We start from the raw sequence: 22,025 nt of genomic DNA, 5'->3' as shown, positions 1-22,025 counted from the left end.
GTGTGGCTCTGTGGTTAGACTATTAGACTGCACAACGAAGTGTCTCAGGTTCGATTCCTGGTCAAGGGCACATACCTAGGTTGCAGGTTTGATCCCCAGCCCAGGGCCACGTGCGGGAGGCAACCAATTGATATGTCTCTCACATTGATGTTCCCCTCCCTCCCTCCCTCGCTCGCGCTCTCTCTTAGAGAGGACACTAAAAGCCCTCTCCGTAAAAAAAAAAACAAACAACCGATAACTTGGACTTCATCACAATTTACAATTTTTGCTCTTCAAAAGATACCATTTAGAAAAGGTGGGGGGGCAAAGGCTAGGAGAAAATATTTACAAAACATATTTGGTATAGGGCCTATATGCAGGTTATACAAAGACTTACAGCTAAATAATAGCACAAGGCAATTTGGGGAGGTGATAGAAATTTTTGGTATTTTGATTGAGGGATGTGAGTCAGTGGTTAGAAGAGTGTGTATGTATGTCAAAACCCCTTGAACAAGTGCACTTAAAATGGGTAGTTTAACTAGTGTGGATTAGGATAAATATGTTGATCTGAGGCCATATTGGTAAATGAGAAGATGAAATGCAGAACCAGTATTCAACTCCAAATTTCCCCTTCCCTGTGCCGGTGTTCTTTCTTTTGTACCATACTATTTCCTATGTGTTCTGTATTTCTCAAAATAGTTCCAACTTTAAAATAATCTAGCCTAATTTTTTTCCACGTTGCGCTCATACTGGTTTGAAGCTTTACAATTATTCAATAAAAGACAGAAATCGAGAAACAAAATCAGCCTTTATTTTCCTTTATTAGGTTAGCACTTGTGTGTCTTGAATAGAAATGAATTTTAAATTTTCACTCTAGCACTTTGGTTTGTGTGTGTGTTCTCGAATAGTAGCTATGTCATTAATGAGGCGGGGAATGAGCAGCAATACTCACTATTTTGTTACCCACAGTTACTTAACAAGTGTTAGATGAGTATATTAGGACACATTTATATAGTGATTTGTGAAGCATACTTCATATACATGATCTCATTTGAGCCACGTAGTAGATTATAAGTAAATAATTTTTGATAGAAATAGTATACAGTGGAATACAGTTCCTATCCATTGTAAATTTTCCTGGGGGTTACTTCAAACCATCTTTTCCTCCTTAGCTAGCTCTTCGAGAGGAGTACTGTATACTGTATTTGTTTACTTATGCCTCTCTTTATGAGACTATGAGCTCCTTGAGGACAGGAAGCAGGCCTTCTTCATCTTTGTGTTGCAAGTGCCTGGCACAGCCCCTGGCACAAAATAAACACTCAGTAAATGTTTCTTGTATTTATATTAAATGTGACACTGAAAAGTCAAGTGATTGGCTTTAAAATGCAATAAATAACTGCCAGCCCAGTACTCCAATACACATTACTGCTTTCTTCAGAGGCACCCCTGATCTTTTTCAAAAAGCCAAGCCCTTTTCCTCTGTTACTGAAAAAGGTCTTACTGGAACCCTTGTACCTGACCCTATTCTGTAACTGAGAAATGGAAGGTTGTTTATAATACACATGTGTGCTAACTAATCTCTGGCATTTGTGTTTGCAAGTTAACATGCTGTCTCTTGCATTTGAACAGCTGTAACATATGTGATAAGATTTCTTAATAAGTCACTTTCTTGAGCAATGGAAATATGAATATGAAGAGTAGTGTTCCTAGCTTGTTAAGTTGTACTTTTAGACCCTTGGGTTTTAGATACAATCAATTGCATGTAATTCTCTGTTTGAGAAAGGTAGTGAAGGTAGGATTATAGCCTGTTTTGGAGCTAACAAAGATTCCATGCCATTTTTTGATATATAAAAAAAACGGGGGGGGGGGGGCGGTGTTTGCAACTGTGTCTAATTGGTTAAATTCTTATAAATTTTCTAACCTGAACAGAAGGCTTGAAATGAGAATTTATGCAATGTAAGTAGCCTTCTGAGCTCAAGGCGACTTATAGTCAAATCAGTTGCTACTCCACATGATGACATTGTTTAATATTCTACATGTAGAATATATAGGGTTGTTTTGATAAATATCTGTAAGAGATTGTTGGTACTGATTGTTTTCACAGCCAGTGAAAGTCTTTTTGTTCTTTTATTATATGTTTGTTGGCAGTTGTGATCGACATGGAATAAACTGCTTTACAGTTTATTACTTTCAAAGTACAAATTTAAATGCTGTGGATTCAGATGTATAAAAGAGATAAAATTACAGACAGCTTTGAGTGGCAGTTACACATCAAACCTCACGGGGGTTTGACAGGCAACGAATATCGTTATTAGACGCTTTTTCCATAATTGCTGACATTTATCCAGTGTTTCACAGTATTTGCTAATGTATTAATGCAGTCAATCTCTGAGAGGCTGCACATGCCTTTTTAGCCCTGGCTTTTATGGGATTCTGAAATTCATAGACCCACAGATACTTATTCCCTCCTGGTTGCCGTAGTGACAGAGCTCAGAGATAAGCCAAGACAGAGCCCTTTTGTGATTGCTTTTCAGGTGACATTCAGCGGCAGCTTGAGTAGAGTGTCCTTTTATAGTTCCTGTAATTCAGAAAATGATAACAGCTTTTTGCTGCTTAGAAGAGAAGTCTGTGGACTGCTCCCGGTGGGATTTCAGTTTGCTATGCCACTTCATACCAACACCAGCCTGATAAAGTTCTTATTATTGTGGAGATTTCAGAGTGCAAGGGGACTGAATTAATTATGACAGGTTAGGAAATACAGGACCGATACTACAAATAAAACTTTAAAGAACCAATAGATGTTCTCCAACCATATGTAACAAATTAATTGGGCATTTTAAGCTGTTAGTGATGATATACTTAGGCAATTGCTTAATAAGTGCACTTGACTACTGAATTGCTTGTGAACCATGCTAGCTATTTCATCTTAAAGTTTAGAAGTTATCTTTTGTTTCTGTGTATCATTTTCTTATTTGAAACTATTGCTTCAACATTTCATTGTTTTGAGGCAGATAGCTTTATTTGGACACTTTCTTAGTCAGGGTTATTTCACAGATTTTTTTTTTTCTTCAGTATTTTCAGCAGTGGAATAATTAAAAATGAATGTTTTATAAGTAGCAGCTTATATAAAGTGCTTCAAATTCAAAAGAAACACTTGTGGTGGTAGAGCATGGTTGGGGTTGGGGACAAAGTCAGTTCAAGCAATAATTGGAGAAAATATAATTTTATTTGGAAAAACCATTGATGCCCTAAGAAGCCATGTTTTTCCCCTAGACTCTTAAAGCTGGGACAGTTAATAGTCTTAATTCTGGAAGAAGAACTCCAGTAACAATGGGTAAGTGTGGGAAACCTTGAGAGCTGGAAACCACTGTGTGTGTAGTTGATGGTTATTGAAAAGAGGCAAAAAAAAACCCACATAAAAACCACACCAAGAAGAAGCAGGAACACTAACTCAAATTAAACCATGTAAATCTGAAGGGAAGTATGAAGCACTTAAATATCTTACCCCTAAAATTTAAATGTAATTCACAGTTAAACAGGAAGCAGGTAGAATGAGCTGAATAGAGAAGTAACTTGAGAATCTGAAGAGATGGAAAATTTCTAAATTGCTGGTGAACCGTGCTAGATGAACAAACATATGGTTAGCACATGAATGAAGGCTCAGAAGAGAAATCTGGCCTAAAAAATTGAATTGGTTATCTTGGATTAGGTGTGCAGTTGAAAAGCTGGAGATCTGATTCGTGTTACTTGTTTCTAACCTTTTAGTCTCAATTAGAGCAGATGTAAACTCAACTCTCATTAAATTCAAATATTTGTAATTCAGACAAAAACGGGTAACCTTCAGACTAGTAACAAACAAGTATGACATTTTCAAATGATATTTAATAGACCCTTATTAACACTGTGTTACCCCATGGTATTCATTGCCTCTTTTTACTTCTTGTGGTTAACTTAATAATTAATCATCAGCTTTGATATACTAAATAAGAGAAAAAAACAAGAGAGAAATCTCTAAGAGTTGTATTATTGTATGAAGTGTTTTTCTGTGCTGCGGTTATCCACTTAGGATTCTTTCTCAAAATTTAGTCATCCACTGAGAAGGTCTTAAGACCATATCACCCTGGCCAGTGTGACTCAGCGGTTAGAGCACCCGCCCGTGCACCAAAGGGTTGTGGATTCAATCCCTGGTCAAGAGCACATTCCTGAGTTCCAGGTTTGATCTCTGGACCCGATCAGGGCGAGTGCAGGAGGCAACCAATCGATATGTCTCTCTCTCTCTCTCTTCCTCTTCGCCCACCCCCCTCTCCCTTCCTCTCCCTGTAAAATCAGTAAACATAAATGAATGAATATAAACTAGCAGTCTGCAAGTGCTCTTTACTTGGTATGGGTTGTTTCAAATTTGATGCATCTGTTGAGCTAGTTGACACTTGAGCCTCTGAGGAGATGAAACTCAATACAGATAAGGTTCAGTATAGTTAGGAGATGGTGAGAGCAGCAGGGTCATGGTGTAGGAGAAGATGATATTAATGAGCCTAGGGTATGGAGACTAGGGTACAGTATGGAGTTACCAAGTCTAAGGTGAGGGAAAGAACCAGGTCCTAGAAGAGGACTGGGGAACAGGATGGAGTCTAGAGGAAGCTCCAGGCTGCCTCCCAGTTATGCCCAATTGTGACCACCACTGTACCCAGATATACATAGCTATACTGTCAAAGGTTCCCCAGGGGAGCCAGATTTTCTTTTCCTCACAGTATCCCCAAGGACGTCCCACTCTAATAGAGCATCACTCACTGACACTTGCCCCTTAGCTGCCTATCTGTGTCTAAAATGGCAGCCTACTGGTTCTTAAGCCCGAAGAAACCAACTTTGGTCAATGCCTCCTCAACTGGCAAACCAAGAGAAGGCTCTCATCACCCTCTTTTCCCAGCAGACTTCCCTCAAGACTGGCTCCAGTGTGGCATTTTTTCTCCCAGGCCATAACTGAGGAAAGGTTTTAGTGTTAGGAAATTGGAGGAGGTCAAGATTGGGTAATGTTAAGTTGGTCCTGTCAAATAGGCTTGAATGTCATTTTAGTGGGGGAAGAGTTTATATGACATCGTTTGGAGGCTCTTGTATTAAGTGGTGAAATATGTGAGTATCTTGAATGACAAAATGTGGAAAAAGAGTGTGGTACATTGAAGCCTATAGGCCTAGCTCATAGTCTTCCCTTTGCAACTTGTCATCTTTTTGACCTTGGGTAAGTCACATAAGTCCTCTGGAGTTTGGTTTCCTTCACAACGAATTATATTAGAAGATAGGCATGTGACCATGTAATAGAAGACCTTAAAGTAGCTTCAGGCAGATTTACTAATTTTACTAAGCCCATGTTTCCTCATCTGTCACATGGGAATGTTAGCAACTTTAGGATTAAATGGGTTAATGAATATGGATTGTCTGTCTAAGTAAAAGTTCGTTTCTTTCATGTGGGTGAACAGATACAGATTCTGGAATCAGAACAACTTGAGTTAGAATTAAGTTTCAACCCTACCAGGAGCAAATAGTTTCTCAGGACTTTCCTGAAACAAGGGTAATAATACCTACCTTATAGAGCCCTTGTATTAATAAGAGGTAGGAGGTGAATTTAAAGTGTCTGGTGCATAGTAGGTTCTCAATAAATATTGGAGTCTTCTGCCTTTTATTTTACTATCTTTCCTACCCCTCACCTTCAAGGTTTCTTCTAACTTTAAAATTCTCTAATTCTATACAATTCTAATACATAAGTCTTTAGCAAATGAAATGGATCAACTAAAAATAAGTAATTTCAAATAATATACAATTCCTGAATGATAACCTTACTAGTGTCTTTGAAAAAATAAAGCTTTCCTTAATTCTCAAATTATTTCTTGCATTCATTTTGCTGACAGATCTCCAGAGATTTTTATGTTTGTTTTTGAAGGGATATTTTTAACATTATTATTATATGTTGATCAAAATAATGTTGTATAAAATAATTTATTCCTAGCCTCTGAAAATTTTTTTCAATTTTTAGTTTTGTTATATTCACATTAAAGTGTCTTTTTTTTTTTTAACTATAGTACTTTTCAACAATTTTTTTTAGCTCAAAGTTACAGGTTGATTCAGTTTTTGAAAAATAACATTTGTAATTAGCACACAACAATAATTACTGCCTGTTTTGGGGAGTTAACATTTTAGCACAGCTTTTATCTTAAACTAATTTTTTTAGCATTGATAAGTGCTAGAGGTATGAATCTGCCCACAGAAGACATGCTTGACTCAGGAGTGGAGCATTATTTTATCTTGTGTCAGAATTTTTTAAAAGATTATTAGATTTGAGAATTTTCCTATTTTTTTAATACAAAAATTATTATTGTGGGTGTGTACATGTACCTAGAAGAACCAGTGAACCAGTAAGTATAAACATACACATATATTATAGAGAGGATTACTTACTAGTTCTTATATTTACCTGAGTGTGAATCCTAAAAAATATAATAGTAAAATAATGCTGGTATGTAATTACTCTTATGTGAGTCACTATTTAAAATGTGTTAGAGTATTTTTATTTATAGTATACCTTACTGGATCATTTCTGTAACACTCTGTAAACATTTTTATTAGCTACATTATGCATCCCTGTAATTTTGAATCATATCTTACAAAGTAAAGTTGAAGTGACATTTAAATTTCTCTAATTCCCATGAAGACCACAGAGATGAAATATATTAGAATACACAGATAACTATACACAGACATTAAATATGAAATGAAACTAGTGCTCCATTATAAAAAAGTGAAAATATATAAGTTCAAATTATGTTGATGTTGAATTTGAGTGGTGTGTATTTTGCTTATTTTGACTGGTGGTTTTAAGTCATCAGTGACTACCAAATTAAATTTAACCTGTCTTTATGGCAGAATCCTTTTGAACCTTATACTTTTCACTCAAACTGGAGGTCAGACAGCACTCTAATGATCGTTGTTAGTACTTCTTATTTCGCTTTGGAGTGGTTTCCAGGTAGATTTTTATTTCTCTAGAAAATTGAAAGTATCTTTTATATTTTATCTTGGCAAGGAAAGTAGGGAAAGTACCAATTTAATTTCAAGAAATAGACATTTATTATGTGGCCGGACTATCAAAGCAACCTACTAAGTCCTATGAGGGGCTAAGAAATGAGAATATAAGATCCAGGCTATGTCCTCAAGGACCTTAAGGTCCAATACCTAATTATAGACACAGTTAAAAGAACCACATACCAAGAATTCTAGAGGTTCACAATAAGGATATGGGAGCTGAGCAGAAGGAGAAAAAGCACTTGGCTGGGATGGGCCAGGCATAGATTAACTAGCAAGATGAATTTCTTTTTTCTCATTTCTAGATTACACCCATTTAAGCTGCTGTGCCTAACTTGGTGTAGTTAATTCAGACTCTGTTTTCCCCAGGAGCAAAAAGCCATGACAAAATGCCCAGCAGTACTATGTACATGTGCTGAGACCAAAGCTGTTACCATAACTGCCTGAGTTTTGCCAAGGAATTAGATGCTGCTGGAAAAATATCCAGAGCGCCTGTGTTTGCTGTCCAAAGAGTTCCACAGTGTTGTGGGGTAAATGGCATCTCACTATTGACTAGACATGTGTCAAATGGCTGGTTGGTACTCTTTATGCATACAAAGCAGGCTTCAGATGGGTCCTTGTATATTTGAAGGTTCTGTGGTTATGATGAGCTGAAGTCGCCACTGCTTAATACAGTAGCTCTCTAAAATAATGATGTTTTTCCGCTAGCAGAATCTCTTAATCAAACTTAAATTGAGGAGCCAGCTTGAGGTAAAAGCACTTTTCTAACCTCAGATTTTGTCTTGATTCTCTGTATGTTTTAATTATAGAATAAGGTAAAGGACTTGTTTTAATAAGATCCTGGATTTGTATAATCAGTATTTCCTGTGTTGACATTATATGCTTTTGTTAGTAATGACGTTCTAAATGTTAGAAAAATGAAGAAAAATATCTTGAGGAGTATTTTGTTTTTGTTTTTGTTTTTTTGGGGTTTTGTTTTTGTTTGTTTTTTTTGCATAAAATACCCCGTTTGTGTTCTGGTTTAAGAAAAATTCTACACTTCTATTCATGTATATGATGGTTTTAAAATTTGTGGAATTGTTAAGGTACTGCAATTGTTGCCATGCCAGAATTACCATGGATTCACCAGTGAATATGATTTCCTGCAAGCAGGCAATTAATTTCTTCTGTTGAATTCCTGCTCAGCATAATTATTTTGTCCTTTGCTTTTCGTAAGTGTTTAAAATTAGATTCTGTGTCAGAGTTAGTCTCTGTAATCTCTGGCTCGCATCATCAAATTTGGTTGCTGTGTGTGTGTGGTGTGAAAACAACATTGAATTCCTTTTAAGTCTGACCAGGTAATGGGCATTGGCATTTGTGAATCAGATTGTGCATGCTGTGGCAAATACACATCCATTCACTGTTGTTTTGTTACTGTACATTAACACTGATTATGAAGTGGACATATTTATTTCCCAGGCTTTCTAGATCACCATCTAAATAACAGCAGCAAATAGAGAAGTTTCCAGAGCTTAGCCATCATCATTTGGTGTTTCCTTGAGTCCAAATTGAAGTAAAAATGGTATAAAAGACCATTTTATTTTTTAAGTTCCCTATCTGGAGAGAGTAATTAACTCAAGATCCACAATTAGCCTCACAGCAGTCCGTATGAACCACCCCCAACCATCCCAGGTCTTTCAGAGGTGGCATAATTCTGAGATTATTTTGCACTTGAAACAGAGAGGCTTATAATAAGCAGCCTGAAACACATTTAAGAGTGTGAGGTTTTTCCTTTTTCTTTTTGTGTTAATGTCTGCTTTCTCTAACGATAATTTTCTGGCTTGCAAGTGGAATAAAAACAAGTATTAGGAGAAAATGCTTCCTTCCTACCTAGTTATAAAGCTGCCTTTATAACTGCTTTGCTTTACTGGAAATTTCGTTATTGAATTAATTTCCTGACACAAAATAATTAAAATGAATCAAATATTCAAGCTTTGGAGAGAACCATGAAGAAAACTTAGGCCCATTCATTACATTGCCTCCTGGTAAAGTGTAATAAATTACTGGCCCTTCCTGTTTACCTTTTGATTTGATTTTGTTTTAAAAGGAATGTTCAGTTGCAGAGCATTCCTGCATAATTCAGATATGACAAAGCTCAACCCTGGGAACCTTTTCTGTGCCTCTCTGAATATTTTTTATGCAACCTGCTTTTATAGGTTTAAATTACATTCTGTGACACTGTTTTTGTGGTTGAATTAGAAACTTTTTTTTTTTTTTTTTGTAGTTAAACCTGTGATAAGTAATTGTCACAGTTAGCGCCCTGGTCCAATGCTAATTTGAAGTGACATGTCCATACTGGCCCTGCGTAACATGAAGAAGCCTAACAGGTGTGAGGGGTGTGGCTTCCCATGGGCTCTGTTGAACTTCTAACCAGAGAAAAATAGCAGAAAAAGTGAAATGAACCTTGAATAAAGCTGTCAGCAGCAATTATCTCAGCAACACTTTGTGGGGAGATAAAATAAGCACTAGTGCTTTTATAACCTGAACACACTGCACCCAGGATAGATTTTTCACCCATTTAACATAAACTGCTGAATACCTTTCAAGAAATATTTTCAAAGAGCCTAATTAAACAATAGCAGTTATCATTAAATATGAATTGTTGGAAGACATGCATTCTTTATTTTAACACATGGCTTCTTTTAGGTGCTTGTTTAAGTAGTTTTGGTAACAAAACTTTTTCCCCATGCTTCTGGTTTGGGTAAGCCTTTATGGTGTGAAATCTCAAGTAGTGTATAGGACATTATATTATCTTCTGGGAAAGGATGCTTTCAGAGTTAGAAAAATGCTTCAGAGTTTGGTTTGCAGTTACTTTGAGAGGTATTCAATGTATTGGCCTGGCCCGAATGGAACAGGATAGTTTGTGTTATTGAGATGAATGAACTGCAAGTAATCATATCACCACTGCTGCTGTACTTCTTGGAGAGGTATAACACACTGTACTTCTTGAGTGGAGTAGGAAGGACCCAGGGAAGATTTATTAAATCTTTTTCAATTTGTTCTCCAACCACCATCGTTGTTTTCTTGGAAAGCAGTATTTTTAAAGTATACTTTAATACACTTCTAAAATAATTCAAATGACATAATGACTATGTTTGCCTGACCCTAATGGAAATATAGAAAACTTAAAAGTGTGATTTTTCGTAACAAATTTTCAGGCTATAGAAGCTAACTGGGCAAAAAAACACACAGATGAGATTTTGCAACATAAATGACTCTTTATTTCTTTCATCACCTTTCTATACCTTAAAATAGAGTTATGATTTCAGGTAATCTAATGACATCTAGAGATTAATTTTTTTTTCATAATTTAACTTTACCATGTTTCTGCACCTAATAAATCAGAGGCTTAACAAGCTAGCCAGGTTGGTTCACATTTAAAGTGGAGGTGATGTCATTTAAAAAAACACAAAGAGTCGATATATGTTAGTCCTGATTCTGCTATATTTATTAGCTGTGTGAAAAGAACCTCACTTTTCTGTGGAATGGGACTGTGGCAAACTATACCAGGTGCATTCTTACTAAGGGTATAACAAGTATTAAATATAACAGAATAAAATAGAGCTAACGTGGTCCACTCTGTATTCACAAACCTGTAGCTTAGAGAACTATTAACTTCATCAAAGCAGAAACTATTCACCATTGGCTGTATCCCTGAGCACTCAGCTGAGTGCTTGGCACATAATGGATGCTCAGTAACTATTAGTTAAATGAATGAATAATAGTATTTTGCACTCTACTTAAAACAAATTTAGTACTAATTTAGTCTGTTCCCCAATTATATAGCTAAATTTCTACCATCAATTATATATGATTGATGGTAAAAATTTTGCTATATATAAAATTTATACATATATATACATATATATGAATGAACTCCTTAATCCTCACAACGGTCTTACGACTTAGAAACTTTACAGAAGAGGGGATTGAGGCACTGAGAAGATAGAAAACTTTTCCAAAGTCATATAGCTATTAGCGGACAGAGCCAGGATTTCAAACACTGGCATTTTGGCTTTGGGGCCCAAGTTAATAGTCACTCTGCTTTTATACTTCTCCACAGAGGTATAGGGCCACCTGATTACCAAAGAAATTGCCTTACAGAGACAGATGGTTATCCAGGAACTTCTTTGTTACAGGTGCAAGTGATTTGAGAGACATGGAGTTGCATTTTGGGGGTGAGATTCCTTCCTTGTTCAGTGGGACACTTCTCTCCCTCACCTTCCAAAACAGCAGGTCCCCTGATCCACTGTACCCATTGAAGCAGTGTCACTGCCTTTCTTGGGACTACCTCTTCCTAAGAGACAGAAATGTGAAACAGGACTATGACCTGGGTAGACTTCCACAAATGTAGGATGACAGAGTTTGATGCCTAGATGTTTGGCTTTCCCCTCAGTTGGGTCCAGTTCCTAGACCAGGCTTTATTCCCTTTAACCCAGACCCTAATCTACCTACGTAAGAGCTCTGTCTTTAAAATCCCCACTCCCTGCTTCTACTCAGCTCCCACCTGGAATTCTGGTCCTTCCCTTGGGAACTAGCTGACTAAAAGGCGTTTATTTCTGGAAGATTTGTACAAGTGTCACTAAGTATGAGTGACTGCCAAGACAGGTATTTTAGAGAACAGAAAAAATGTTGAGGTTGGTGAGGGTATAGAAGGCTTTCAGGAAGAAACTGAGCTGAGTTTTGAAGAAGTGCTATCACTTACTTTTCTCTTAGGAGCTGAGCATACCTATGAAGTGGACAGGTGGAGAGGAATGGGAGGAAACCAGGCAAGAGTCATGACGTGAGCAGAAGCCTAGGAGTAGACAAGTGCGAGCCATATTTTGGGATCGATGAACAAACCAACCTGAACACAGTATGAAAAAGTAGTGGGGGTTAAGAGCTGTAATAGCTGGGAAGGCGGGCCAGGTTATGGTCTTGAAAATTTTGTTCAGAGTGAGAGAAAAGAACTTGGAAATCATCTCGTCCTTTTTTCTTTCTTTTTTTTTCTTTTTTAAAATTTTACAGGTGATAAGATGGAAAGGAGAGAGTTGATCAAGATCTCACAATGAATAAGAGGCAGAGTTAGGATTTTAACCCAGGTCCTTTTTTTTTTTTTTTTTTTTTAAGTAGTGTTTTTGTATTAGCCCACCAATATTTTTACACACCTGGAATCCTATCAGAGGCAGCATTGATGGGAGAAAGTCATAAAATGGCACCATGCAGCCTTAAGACGTAAAAGAACAGTAGTCGTTTTGCTTTTATAGTGGTGACAGAAGAAAATAAGCTTCCAGGATGGATAAATGTATTTAAGCTGAAAATTCTCACTGGCTTAGCTGGTCTCCCAAACTCACCAAAGCAGATAGGAACACTCCTTTCCTCTGCCCCCAATAACCTGTTTTCCTATCTCTCAATCTTGCTTAAGTTCATCTGACAGGAATTAAATAGGAAACCTGTAGCAAGTTTCACTTTTGGACATCACTTGTAACATATCCTTTTAAAAATTTCAGTCATAAGCAGGTGGTGAATGTCAGAGATGGGCTCTTAAAAACACTCAGAGCCAAAATATATCTAAACATACTCTCCACTGGGTGGCACTTAGAAGAATTTCATAGAAGCTCTTGAGACGAGATAAGAAGCCCCTCAATAAGTTTACCTGGTTCACCTAGGAAGAAAATATTTTACTACATATTGGTCAACATCTGGATATCTTTGGTGTGGAAAAGATGAAGTAATATATTTGGTTGTTCTGTGTATGTTTCAGAACACATTCTAATTTTGTTAAATGTAGTTGACGTAAGATGTAAAACACTTATATCAATAAACACTTAACTGGTAGTGATCCTGTCATCTAGGCTTAAATTCTTAAAGACAGAGATAATTGGGGATTGCTTCTGAAAACACCTATATCAAAATCTATCTTTCTGGCAAAGAGCCAAAAATGAAGTGTTGTGTGGTGATTGTTTTTTAAAAAGTTTCAAGATTAATTAAGTGCTAGGCACTTTTTCACTTATCATCTTTTTAATGATGTCTACAAGAATATAATTCCCATTTCTTAATGAGGAAACTGGGGTCTTATGAGGTCAAGCCACTTCCCTGGGAAATGACATTAAATATCAAAGCCAAGATCCAAGGCCAGGTTATCTGCATCCAAGTGCCCGACATATAACAGGAACTTAATAAATGTTTATTGAATGATTATAGACTCTCAGTAACTATGATTAATATTATTTATTCAGCAACTAGCTCTAAGGTATGAAGTACTTATGGGGAAGAAAAGCAAGGTCAAGAGAAATCTACATGTTTCAACTTACTTTTCCCCCCTCATCAGCCTTGTGAGTTAGATGCAATATATTTAATGTTCTTTTCCCTCTTCTGCCCTCCACCAGAGGGTGCTCATAAGCAATTAAGTGACACAGAAGTAGAGACAGGAACTGAGAAACTAGTGCGATTTTAATTCACAGCATAGATTATTGGCCTCTGTGTAAAATAGTTGACTTTAAAACAGAACTCTTGATTCAACTGAAAATAGCTTCTTTGAATTAAAGTTGCCTTGCAAATAACAGCTTGTGTGCCTCTCTGAGCTAGTATCTATATAGATAAACCTGCACATTCTTGCTGAATGAGTGTGAGACTGTGCCACTAGGCAGTGTGAGCTGGTCTAATACGGCTGTTTCTTATATAACTTAATGCTCTTCATAAGTACTCTAGTATTCTGAAGTACTTCAGAAGCTCTTCTAGTGTACATACTAGAATAATAAAATCCAAGAATGTTATCTTCTGTATATTCAGTTTATGAAAGCATATCTGTTTAGAAATTGTAATTATGTTACAATGGGCAACTCTATCTCCTGATGGTGTAATCCGGTTTAGAGGCTGGGATGCAATGGAAGATTAAAAAAAACACACCTTTGTGTTGAGCAATCTCTTCTGATAGAAGGACCTCAAGATAATGTTGGACCACTGCAAGAAAGCATGAAGGTGGGCAATTCTAATGTGGAAAAGTAGCATCAGGTGATTCTTGTTTTCAAGATTTGAAGATTAAAAGAAACAACAACAAAAACAAGTCAGGAGCATTTTAAATTATTTTTTCTAAAATTTTATTTTAGAAATTTGAGATTATTAAACCAAAAGAGTAATTAGTATTTTGCAACAAACTAGAACACCTTTGAAGAACACAGTTAAGGTTATTTAGTAGAAAGACCTAGGTTAGAAGTTACGAGAACATGCTTGTGCTGTCATTAAGCAGATGTGTGACTTGGGGCAAACAACTTTACCTCTGTACATCTCAGGTTCTGGGTCTTCTTGTGAGGAGAAACTGCTTTTTATTTGGAATCTGTTGAGGATGGTGGGGCTACTGATAGAAGAAGTTTAGGAGTAGCCTGCTGATAAACTTCTCTCTGAGGATTCTCATTTACCAGCTTGGAAGGGAGCAGGGCATGCTTGACGGAGGAGGTAAGGCAGCAGTGCGTAACTCCGCTACGGCTTCACGATGAGGGGTTCTCCTGCTTGGGAGAGCAGCAGTCGGTGAATTCTAGGGACCTTTCCCACTCTAATATCGTATGAGTCTAAACTGAAACCATCTACAGCCATCTTGTTTCTTCAAACTCTGCTTGCTTGTATGATAGCATTCATATTTATGTACATAGAAGGCCTCAGAATTTGTTACTGTTGTTACTGTTGATGTTTATTTCATTAAGCCTTACCAACTTGCCAAATCCATTGAGGACTGTAACACAGCAAGGCCAGGCAGAGGACACAGTTTTTGAGCTATTTACACAGGAGCTTTGTACATAATTGATCTTGACCTGCACATCTCTTGTAATATTTCACTGGTTCCAGATTATTATTAGTCACTTCCTTTTTAACAGTGTGCATTTTTTTATGAGGTGACTAAACTGCTCTTTAACCCTGCTACAAGAATGTGGCAGTGGGCTAGTCCAGACAAGTGGATGTGCACTTGGTAACTAACATTCTTAATAAGCTTGCTTCAGCCTGCCACAAATTAAAGCTCTGTGATTTTTCTAGCACATAGTGATTAAAAAAAAAAAAACTAAAAAAAAAAACTTGGATTGTGAATAAATAAGTTTTTTTGATTTGCACTCTGGTTGGCAGTAAATGAAACTTCAGCCTCATGATTTGGTTTGTCTTAAAGCAACCTCAATAATCTGTCTAGCTAAGCTGTGAGCATCTGAAAATTTTAAAGAGGTGATCTAGCAGTGATCTTAAGGGTTCCTTACTCATAAAAGACTTGTCAGTCAGACATGTGATATAGTTGAGAACTCCATGGCCTTTGGAGTCAAATATGGTTTGCTACTTAGTAATTGATTGATCTTAGACATGTAGTTCTACCTTTCTAAGGCTGTTTTGTGATCGATGCAACTGTGATTATCTTTATTTGGCAGCATTGTCACATGCGGTAGACATATGTTAAGCACTTAATATGTAGTTCCTGAGAAATGGAGTTGCTATTTTAATTAATCCAAAGAAAGTAATTATTGTTTTTCAGACCATAAGACAACATATAGTAGGGCCTTAGTAGGGCTGTTTGATTGAATGCTTTTTTAAAAAAATATCTTTATTGTTGAAAGTATTACAGATGTCCCAATTGAATGCTTTTTAAATGGCTGTGAGCTAAAACTGCCTGAGTTTGAATTTTGGCCAACTACTCAGTACCTGTGTGACTTCAGGCCAGCTTCTTAATCTGTGTAAGGTTTAGTATCCTCGTCTTTAAAATGGGGATTAATAATACCTATCTGACAGTTACTGTATTAAGTGCTGTAATGAGTACAAAGCACTTTCCATAGTACCAATATGTATCAAATTCTCAATAATAGCAATTACTAAAATATTTTTAAAATTATTGAGTAATTTCATGAGTATTTGTATAATTAGTTCAAAACTTATAAAATTATAAACTTCAAAATATGTGTAGTTTATTGTAGATCAATTTTGCCTCAATAAAGCAACACTTGGGGCATGTGTGTAGTGTAGGTGTGTCTGTCTGTCTATGTTCTTTGTACTGCAATAATTGTGTTTAATGCTGGTGTCTAGTAACATTCCCAAACCTGGATGGAATTAATTATGCTGTTCCCTTATCAGCATGACAAGCTTGAAATATGTTTTTTTTTTAAAGTTCTTATATTAGTGTTCTTTTTAAAACAGGGGAGTTGTATTTTACAAACTGCTTTTTTTAAAGTTTTAAATAGTAAAGTTGTGGTTTGAGAATTGTTGGATTGTGTTACTAAGTGTGTTATATGCAGGGCAAGTATCCTGCATTGTGATTACTAAGATCTGAAATAGTGATACAGAGGCTCACTTGGTCAGTTGTAGACCAAGGAAAAGTGTTGGCCGCTCTCCTCTTATCTCAGGAATGATTAATAGCCATGGAGATGGTTAATGCTCATAACTGTAGAAACAAGCCCATTGAGGAGCCAGCCATTTATAGAACCATGTACTTTCAGTGAGCACTTTTCCTCCACCTCCTTCTGTGACTAAGCTGTACGCAAAGGTAGTCACAGTGGGAATTTAATCACCATTTCTCTTTTCCAGGTCCTAAAAATAATGATCATTGGAATGATAACAGCTCTTCTGCCTATGTCAATATAGTTTCAAAGCCAGTTTTTACTTACTTTATTACATTTAACCCTTTCAAAATTCCACTGAGAGCAAGGGCAGAGATTACTCATCTCAATTAATAAATGAGAAAACTCTGGCTTAGAATAGTGAAATGACTTTCCCAAGATCAGGAGACTAGGCAGTACTTGAATTGAGATTTTCCTGGTACCTGGTCGAGGTTTCTTTCCATTACGCTACACTGATTGACAGTGATGTTTACCATCATTATTATTTGATTACCAGAGGATTTCACATGGGGGTAGAGAACTTTTTTCAAATGCAAAATATTGTGAAGGTAATGTGGCTTGAAATTTAGACTATAGCTTCTTACCCAACTTAGCTTTGCTTTTATTTGTACTGAAATGAAATAAATTGAGCTAATTATGACAATTATGTTGATGAATATGATTGAATAGAAATGACAGAATCAATGCACATTTGCTTTTTTAAAAAACTAATCAGTTCTAGCATTTTTTAAGTACAATACCAAAACATCTAAATGCAAAACAAACAAAACCTCTAACCAGACTAAGTGAAAAAATAACAATACTCCCCCGGCCGGGCGTGGCTCAGCGGTTGAGCATCGACCTAGGATCCAGGTGATCGGGGTTCGATTCCCAGTCAGGGCACATGCCCGGGTTGCCAGCTTGATCCCCAGTTGGGGGTGTGCAGGAGGCAGCCAGTCAATGATGACTCTCTCATCATTGATGTTTCAATCTCTCCCTCTCCCTTCCTCTCTCTGAAATCAATAAAGATATATTAAAAAATAATAATAACAATACTCAAGCATATGCTTTTTATCAGTGTAATCTATATGACAGCACATGATAGAAAATAATAGGATATTTATTTGACATTTGCTTTTTTCACTTTAATATTCTTCAGATAATTAGCCTGATTATAATACATGTTTGAAATGTTATGATCAACCTACTATTGTTTCTTTAGCTGTTCCCTATGAATTTACAGATATTTGGGTTTCCTCAAGTATCAGTTTAATTCACACCTCCCCAAAAGTTACCAATGGATGTTTTCAGTGTACTTTTGGATATTCTATTTTATTTCTAATAATAATAAAAGAAACTTCACTTTATATAATTGTTATATTAAATACACATGCTTCTTTTTATGAACAATATTTAATATTGTTTTAATATTTTTATGTAGACAAAAATAACATGCACTCACAATTCCTCATATTTGCCCAAACTTAATTTAAACCTCAGAAGAGTTATTTAATATATAACCCACTATAAACTTTAAAGAAGTAAATGTATATTGCTCTGTTTGGGCTAAACTAGGAGGATTCTTTGGGTAGTGTTTTAGATCACAATGGTAACAAAAACAGTAAACTGAGTGTGTGCTAGGTACTGTGCTAACTGCTTTGCATACATTATAGATTCATAAGCTACAATAATCTAAAATTGTGGGTCAAAATTAATTAAAGCGTAAATGACATAGTTACCCTGTGTGGACACCTTATAAAAATCCTTCAGTGCCCTCCAAAAAAGATTTGTAGAGTATTGCCCTGGGAATTAGGAAATTGAGGTATTATTATGCTAATCAGAAAGGTAACAGATCTGCTAGGGGTAGGGAGATGTATATGATAGTTCTATTTTAGGCTTGCTTCAGTTTTCTGGAGCCCAAGTCTGTTGTCTAATGAGTAATAAATAGCCTCGACTATTGTAGCATTCGTATATGGAAAGAATTTCAAATTTTAAGAGCCTTCCTGATAATGTAATCTCAGGGCTACCAGAGTGATCTTTCTAACGTAGCTTCAGAGATAATAAAAAATATTCCAAAAGTAAAAACCTTGCGTAAAACATGGCCTCATTTTGTTTATGAATGATGGACTCTGCTTTTTGCAGATGTGTCTTGCTGAATCAGGACTCTCTTATCCCTGCCATCGACTGACAGTGGGAAGAAGATCCTCACCTGCACAGACCCGGGAGCAGTCCGAGGAGGTAAGCCTGTTTGCCAGCTTTTCAGTGAACAGAAGGCCTGCCATCCACCCACCTGCCCACTTCCTATTCTTTTTTATCTGCCCCAGCACTGAATAGATAAAGTTAATGTAGCGTGAATAAAGTCTCAGTAAATTCTTTAAGGCAGAAACTTTCCATGCAAGGTTATTGCTAATGTGATCTTTCTTGTTCTATACGTTTCATGTTTCAGCAGACAGAATTTGGGTGGATTGATTGAAATGATTTTTACTTAGAACTTTCAGGTTAACAAAGGAATTTTCTTTGCTACTGACTGTGTGTTAGGATTGAGTACATTTATTAGGATTGATTCTCAAGGTTCTTTGCACCATCTGTGAGCCGGGCTTGTGCAAAGATGAGTAACAGTTTACCTATACCAAGGTGCTCAGCCTCAAAGGTGATAGATTAGTAAACTAATAATGGCATATTGTAATAAATACAGTGATAGCAGCCAGTGTACATAGGGCGCTATAGGAACAAAAAAGAGGACCAGATAAGATTGATCATGTTTGTTTATGTGATGTCCCAGCATGTGTCTTTGTGGGTCTGGAACAATATTAAAAGGCAGTACCTTTTCCATGGCTACAAATAGCACTCTGTCCAACTATGACTTTGGTTATAAGGGAATGGGAAAGAGCCCGAACATTATAGTTCATCTGTTTAAAGAGTATTTATTGAGCTCCTATTATATGCTAGTAAAAGCCATCACCATGACTTAAAAAATGTAGGCTACAGAGGCCATAACTAAATAGCACAGAAAAAGTTTATTTATACCAATGTTTTTCATACAAGTATTTAAAAGCTTGGGCTTGTTCAGTAAAACCGTTTTCCACTTACATTCTATATAAATATGGTTGCAAACTCTTATTTAAACTAACTATATATTTTGGACACTCCTTATGGAAACTGCCACAGGACCTCTCCAGCAATCCTCTGCATGTGTATTTGTATCAGTTAAATATGTGAAAGAGAAATGGGACTGCGTAAGTGAAGGTCTAGTCTGTGATCATCCTATAAAAATGATCATTTGCTACTCTGATTTTTAACCTTTTTTAGAAATCCACAAAGAAAGAAGGGTTTCCCCCCCTTGCTACAAATACTGTACTGTTTTCTTGGGCCTCTAAAAATGTTAATTTCCTTTAAAGAACCCATATAGTTTTTTCCAGAACTTCATCTCACTAATTCTCATGAAAGAAAAAATGGTACTGAGTTTCATACTTGGCAGAAATTGCCAGAAATAATTTACTGAAATATTTCTTTTTAGTATTTATTTCTAATATTTCTGAGTATATTTTAAATGGCTAAAGTAGGTTATGCTTCAACTCTTTAATGTATAAGTCTACTAATATTAAAAAGTGGCCAACTAGCTCCACCCAAAATTCTTAATTGTTTTATTATTTGAGAGGTGACAGATACCTGTTTCACTTCATTTGATTTCCTTCTCTTACCTCGCCATTATATGTGAGAAGTCAGTGTCATACAGTGAGGAGCACTGTTTGTGCAACTGGCACAGTCTTTAGGTTAATTAGAGAAGGGAGAATGAGCTTAGGAGCTTTGCCAAACTAAAGCAGCCACACCTTGGGAATATTTTAAAATCTGATTATCTGAGATGAATCCATTATTCTTCCTTCCCTGGCTAACAGTAAATACCATCTCCTCCAGGGAGCTGGTGAGAAATGGGAAAGAAGCTGTCACGTAGTTTTTACATTGTCATAGAGTTGTAAAACTGGAAGGAATTTTTAATTTAATTTCTACTCTTCCATCCATCCATCCCTCATTCAAACATTTATTTAATGTCTTCTAAGTGCCAAACATTAGGACCACAGTCTGTATGCTGAAAGAGCTCACCGAAAATATCTCCTCAAAATATAAGTTTGTTTTACCTCTAATGACAGGGTTCTATCTTTATGAGGCAACCAGTTCCATTGTTGAGCAGCTCTGTCTGTTGAAATTTCCTTATATTAAACTGGAACCTATGTCTTTGTAGCTTCCACCCTGTGGTTCTACTTCTTTCTTGTAGCTTTAACCTTTCTTCTAAATGACTTCATGTATTTCAAGACAATTACATTTTGCTATTGGCTATCTTAATAACTCTTGAGTTAGGAAGGAAGTATTTGAGACCAATAGTGAAATTCAGGTTTTGAATTTTATGAATTAGAGTTACGTGTCCTCTAGCTGGAGAAGTTTTCTTTCTTACATTCTCCTTCTGGCCCTGCAAATACATTTTATTTATGATAATTCAACATTTCTCTCTCCTTCTCATCTTTCCCTTGCTCCTGATTCCCCTTTTAGTGATCTTTCTGTATCTCTGGGTACCTAGCTAGGTACCTATCTCTCTTTTTCCCAACTCCTTGGGTGGGACAGTGTAGGGACCCTCCGACCCAGGCTCCTTGGGAATTGTCCAGTCCTCAGTGGAAAGTGGAGGAGTAGCCCAAGAATAACAAAAACAAATTCTAAATGTAGTCAATGTGAAAGCCATCAGTTTATAACTTCAGTTACAGAAACATCTATTGAATACTTACTATGTGTGAGTCAGATGACTATGAACTGATAATTTTATATTATATAATTAATGAGAAAATTGAGCAAGCACAAGATATTAGGGGAGGCCCAAAGGTTGGGGGTATGTAACCTTCAAAAATATTTACAACCAAAAGCCTTGTCTGCCTTTTCCCCCTCTGTAGGCCTAACACCTAGCATAGTGCCTGGTACATACCAGCCACAGAAGAAGTACTTGTGAATGAGTGTTTTTAAAAAAAGGAAGACTAGAGGAGTTGACATCCGAATTGAATTATAAAGAATGAGTCATAGTCATCCAAATGAAGAAACATGGAAATGGTATTCCATTAAGAGGAAACAGCACGATCTGATGAGTAAATGGGGAAAGATGAGTGCAGTTTGGTGTTTGTGCAAAATAAAATGGGAGACAGAGAAAGATAAGAGATGAGACTAAGGCGAGTCGGTCTTGTATGTCTAGTGAGGGAGCTGAACTCTAGGAAGCCATAGTAGGGTGCAGAGTGGGGAGTGGCTTTTTGTTTTGTTTTGTTTTTCTGCTGTGCAGAGACTAAATGCAAAGGAAGCGAGAGTAGAGACAGAGAAATCAGATATGAATCTATTGTATTAGTACTGCAAAAGATAATGAGATCTTGAACTAGAACATGATTAGTAAAAAAGAGAAGGATATGGATTCAGGAAATATTTGGGAGGGGAAATCAGTAGGACTGGTAACTGATAGCATCTATGGAAAAAAAGAGAGAGGGAGGAGGTAAGAATGATACCTAGGTTTTGGCTTATGTGACAAGATTCATTCAATAAATTCTGATTACATACCCACTCTGTGCCTGGTACTGGTCTGAGTGCTGA

At 36.5% G+C, this 22,025-nt stretch overlaps 1 protein-coding gene across 1 annotated transcript in view; it reads left to right on the top strand.

Annotated features, from left to right (window-relative positions):
• The window catches only part of FAF1 (Fas associated factor 1), a 272,216-nt gene that overhangs the window by 147,386 nt on the left and 102,805 nt on the right, over positions 1 to 22,025 (top strand). Inside the window, exon 9 of the mRNA XM_081143762.1 lies at positions 18,552 to 18,647. Coding sequence (XP_080999888.1) covers positions 18,552 to 18,647 — 96 coding nt within the window. The remainder of the gene's footprint in view (positions 1 to 18,551; positions 18,648 to 22,025) is intronic.

This window comes from Miniopterus schreibersii (assembly GCF_964146895.1).
Source record: "Miniopterus schreibersii genome assembly, chromosome: 8".
Taxonomy (NCBI): Eukaryota; Metazoa; Chordata; class Mammalia; order Chiroptera; family Miniopteridae; genus Miniopterus; species Miniopterus schreibersii.
Note: the sequence above shows the minus strand (reverse complement) of the source record. Positions and strands in the feature narration are given on the sequence as shown.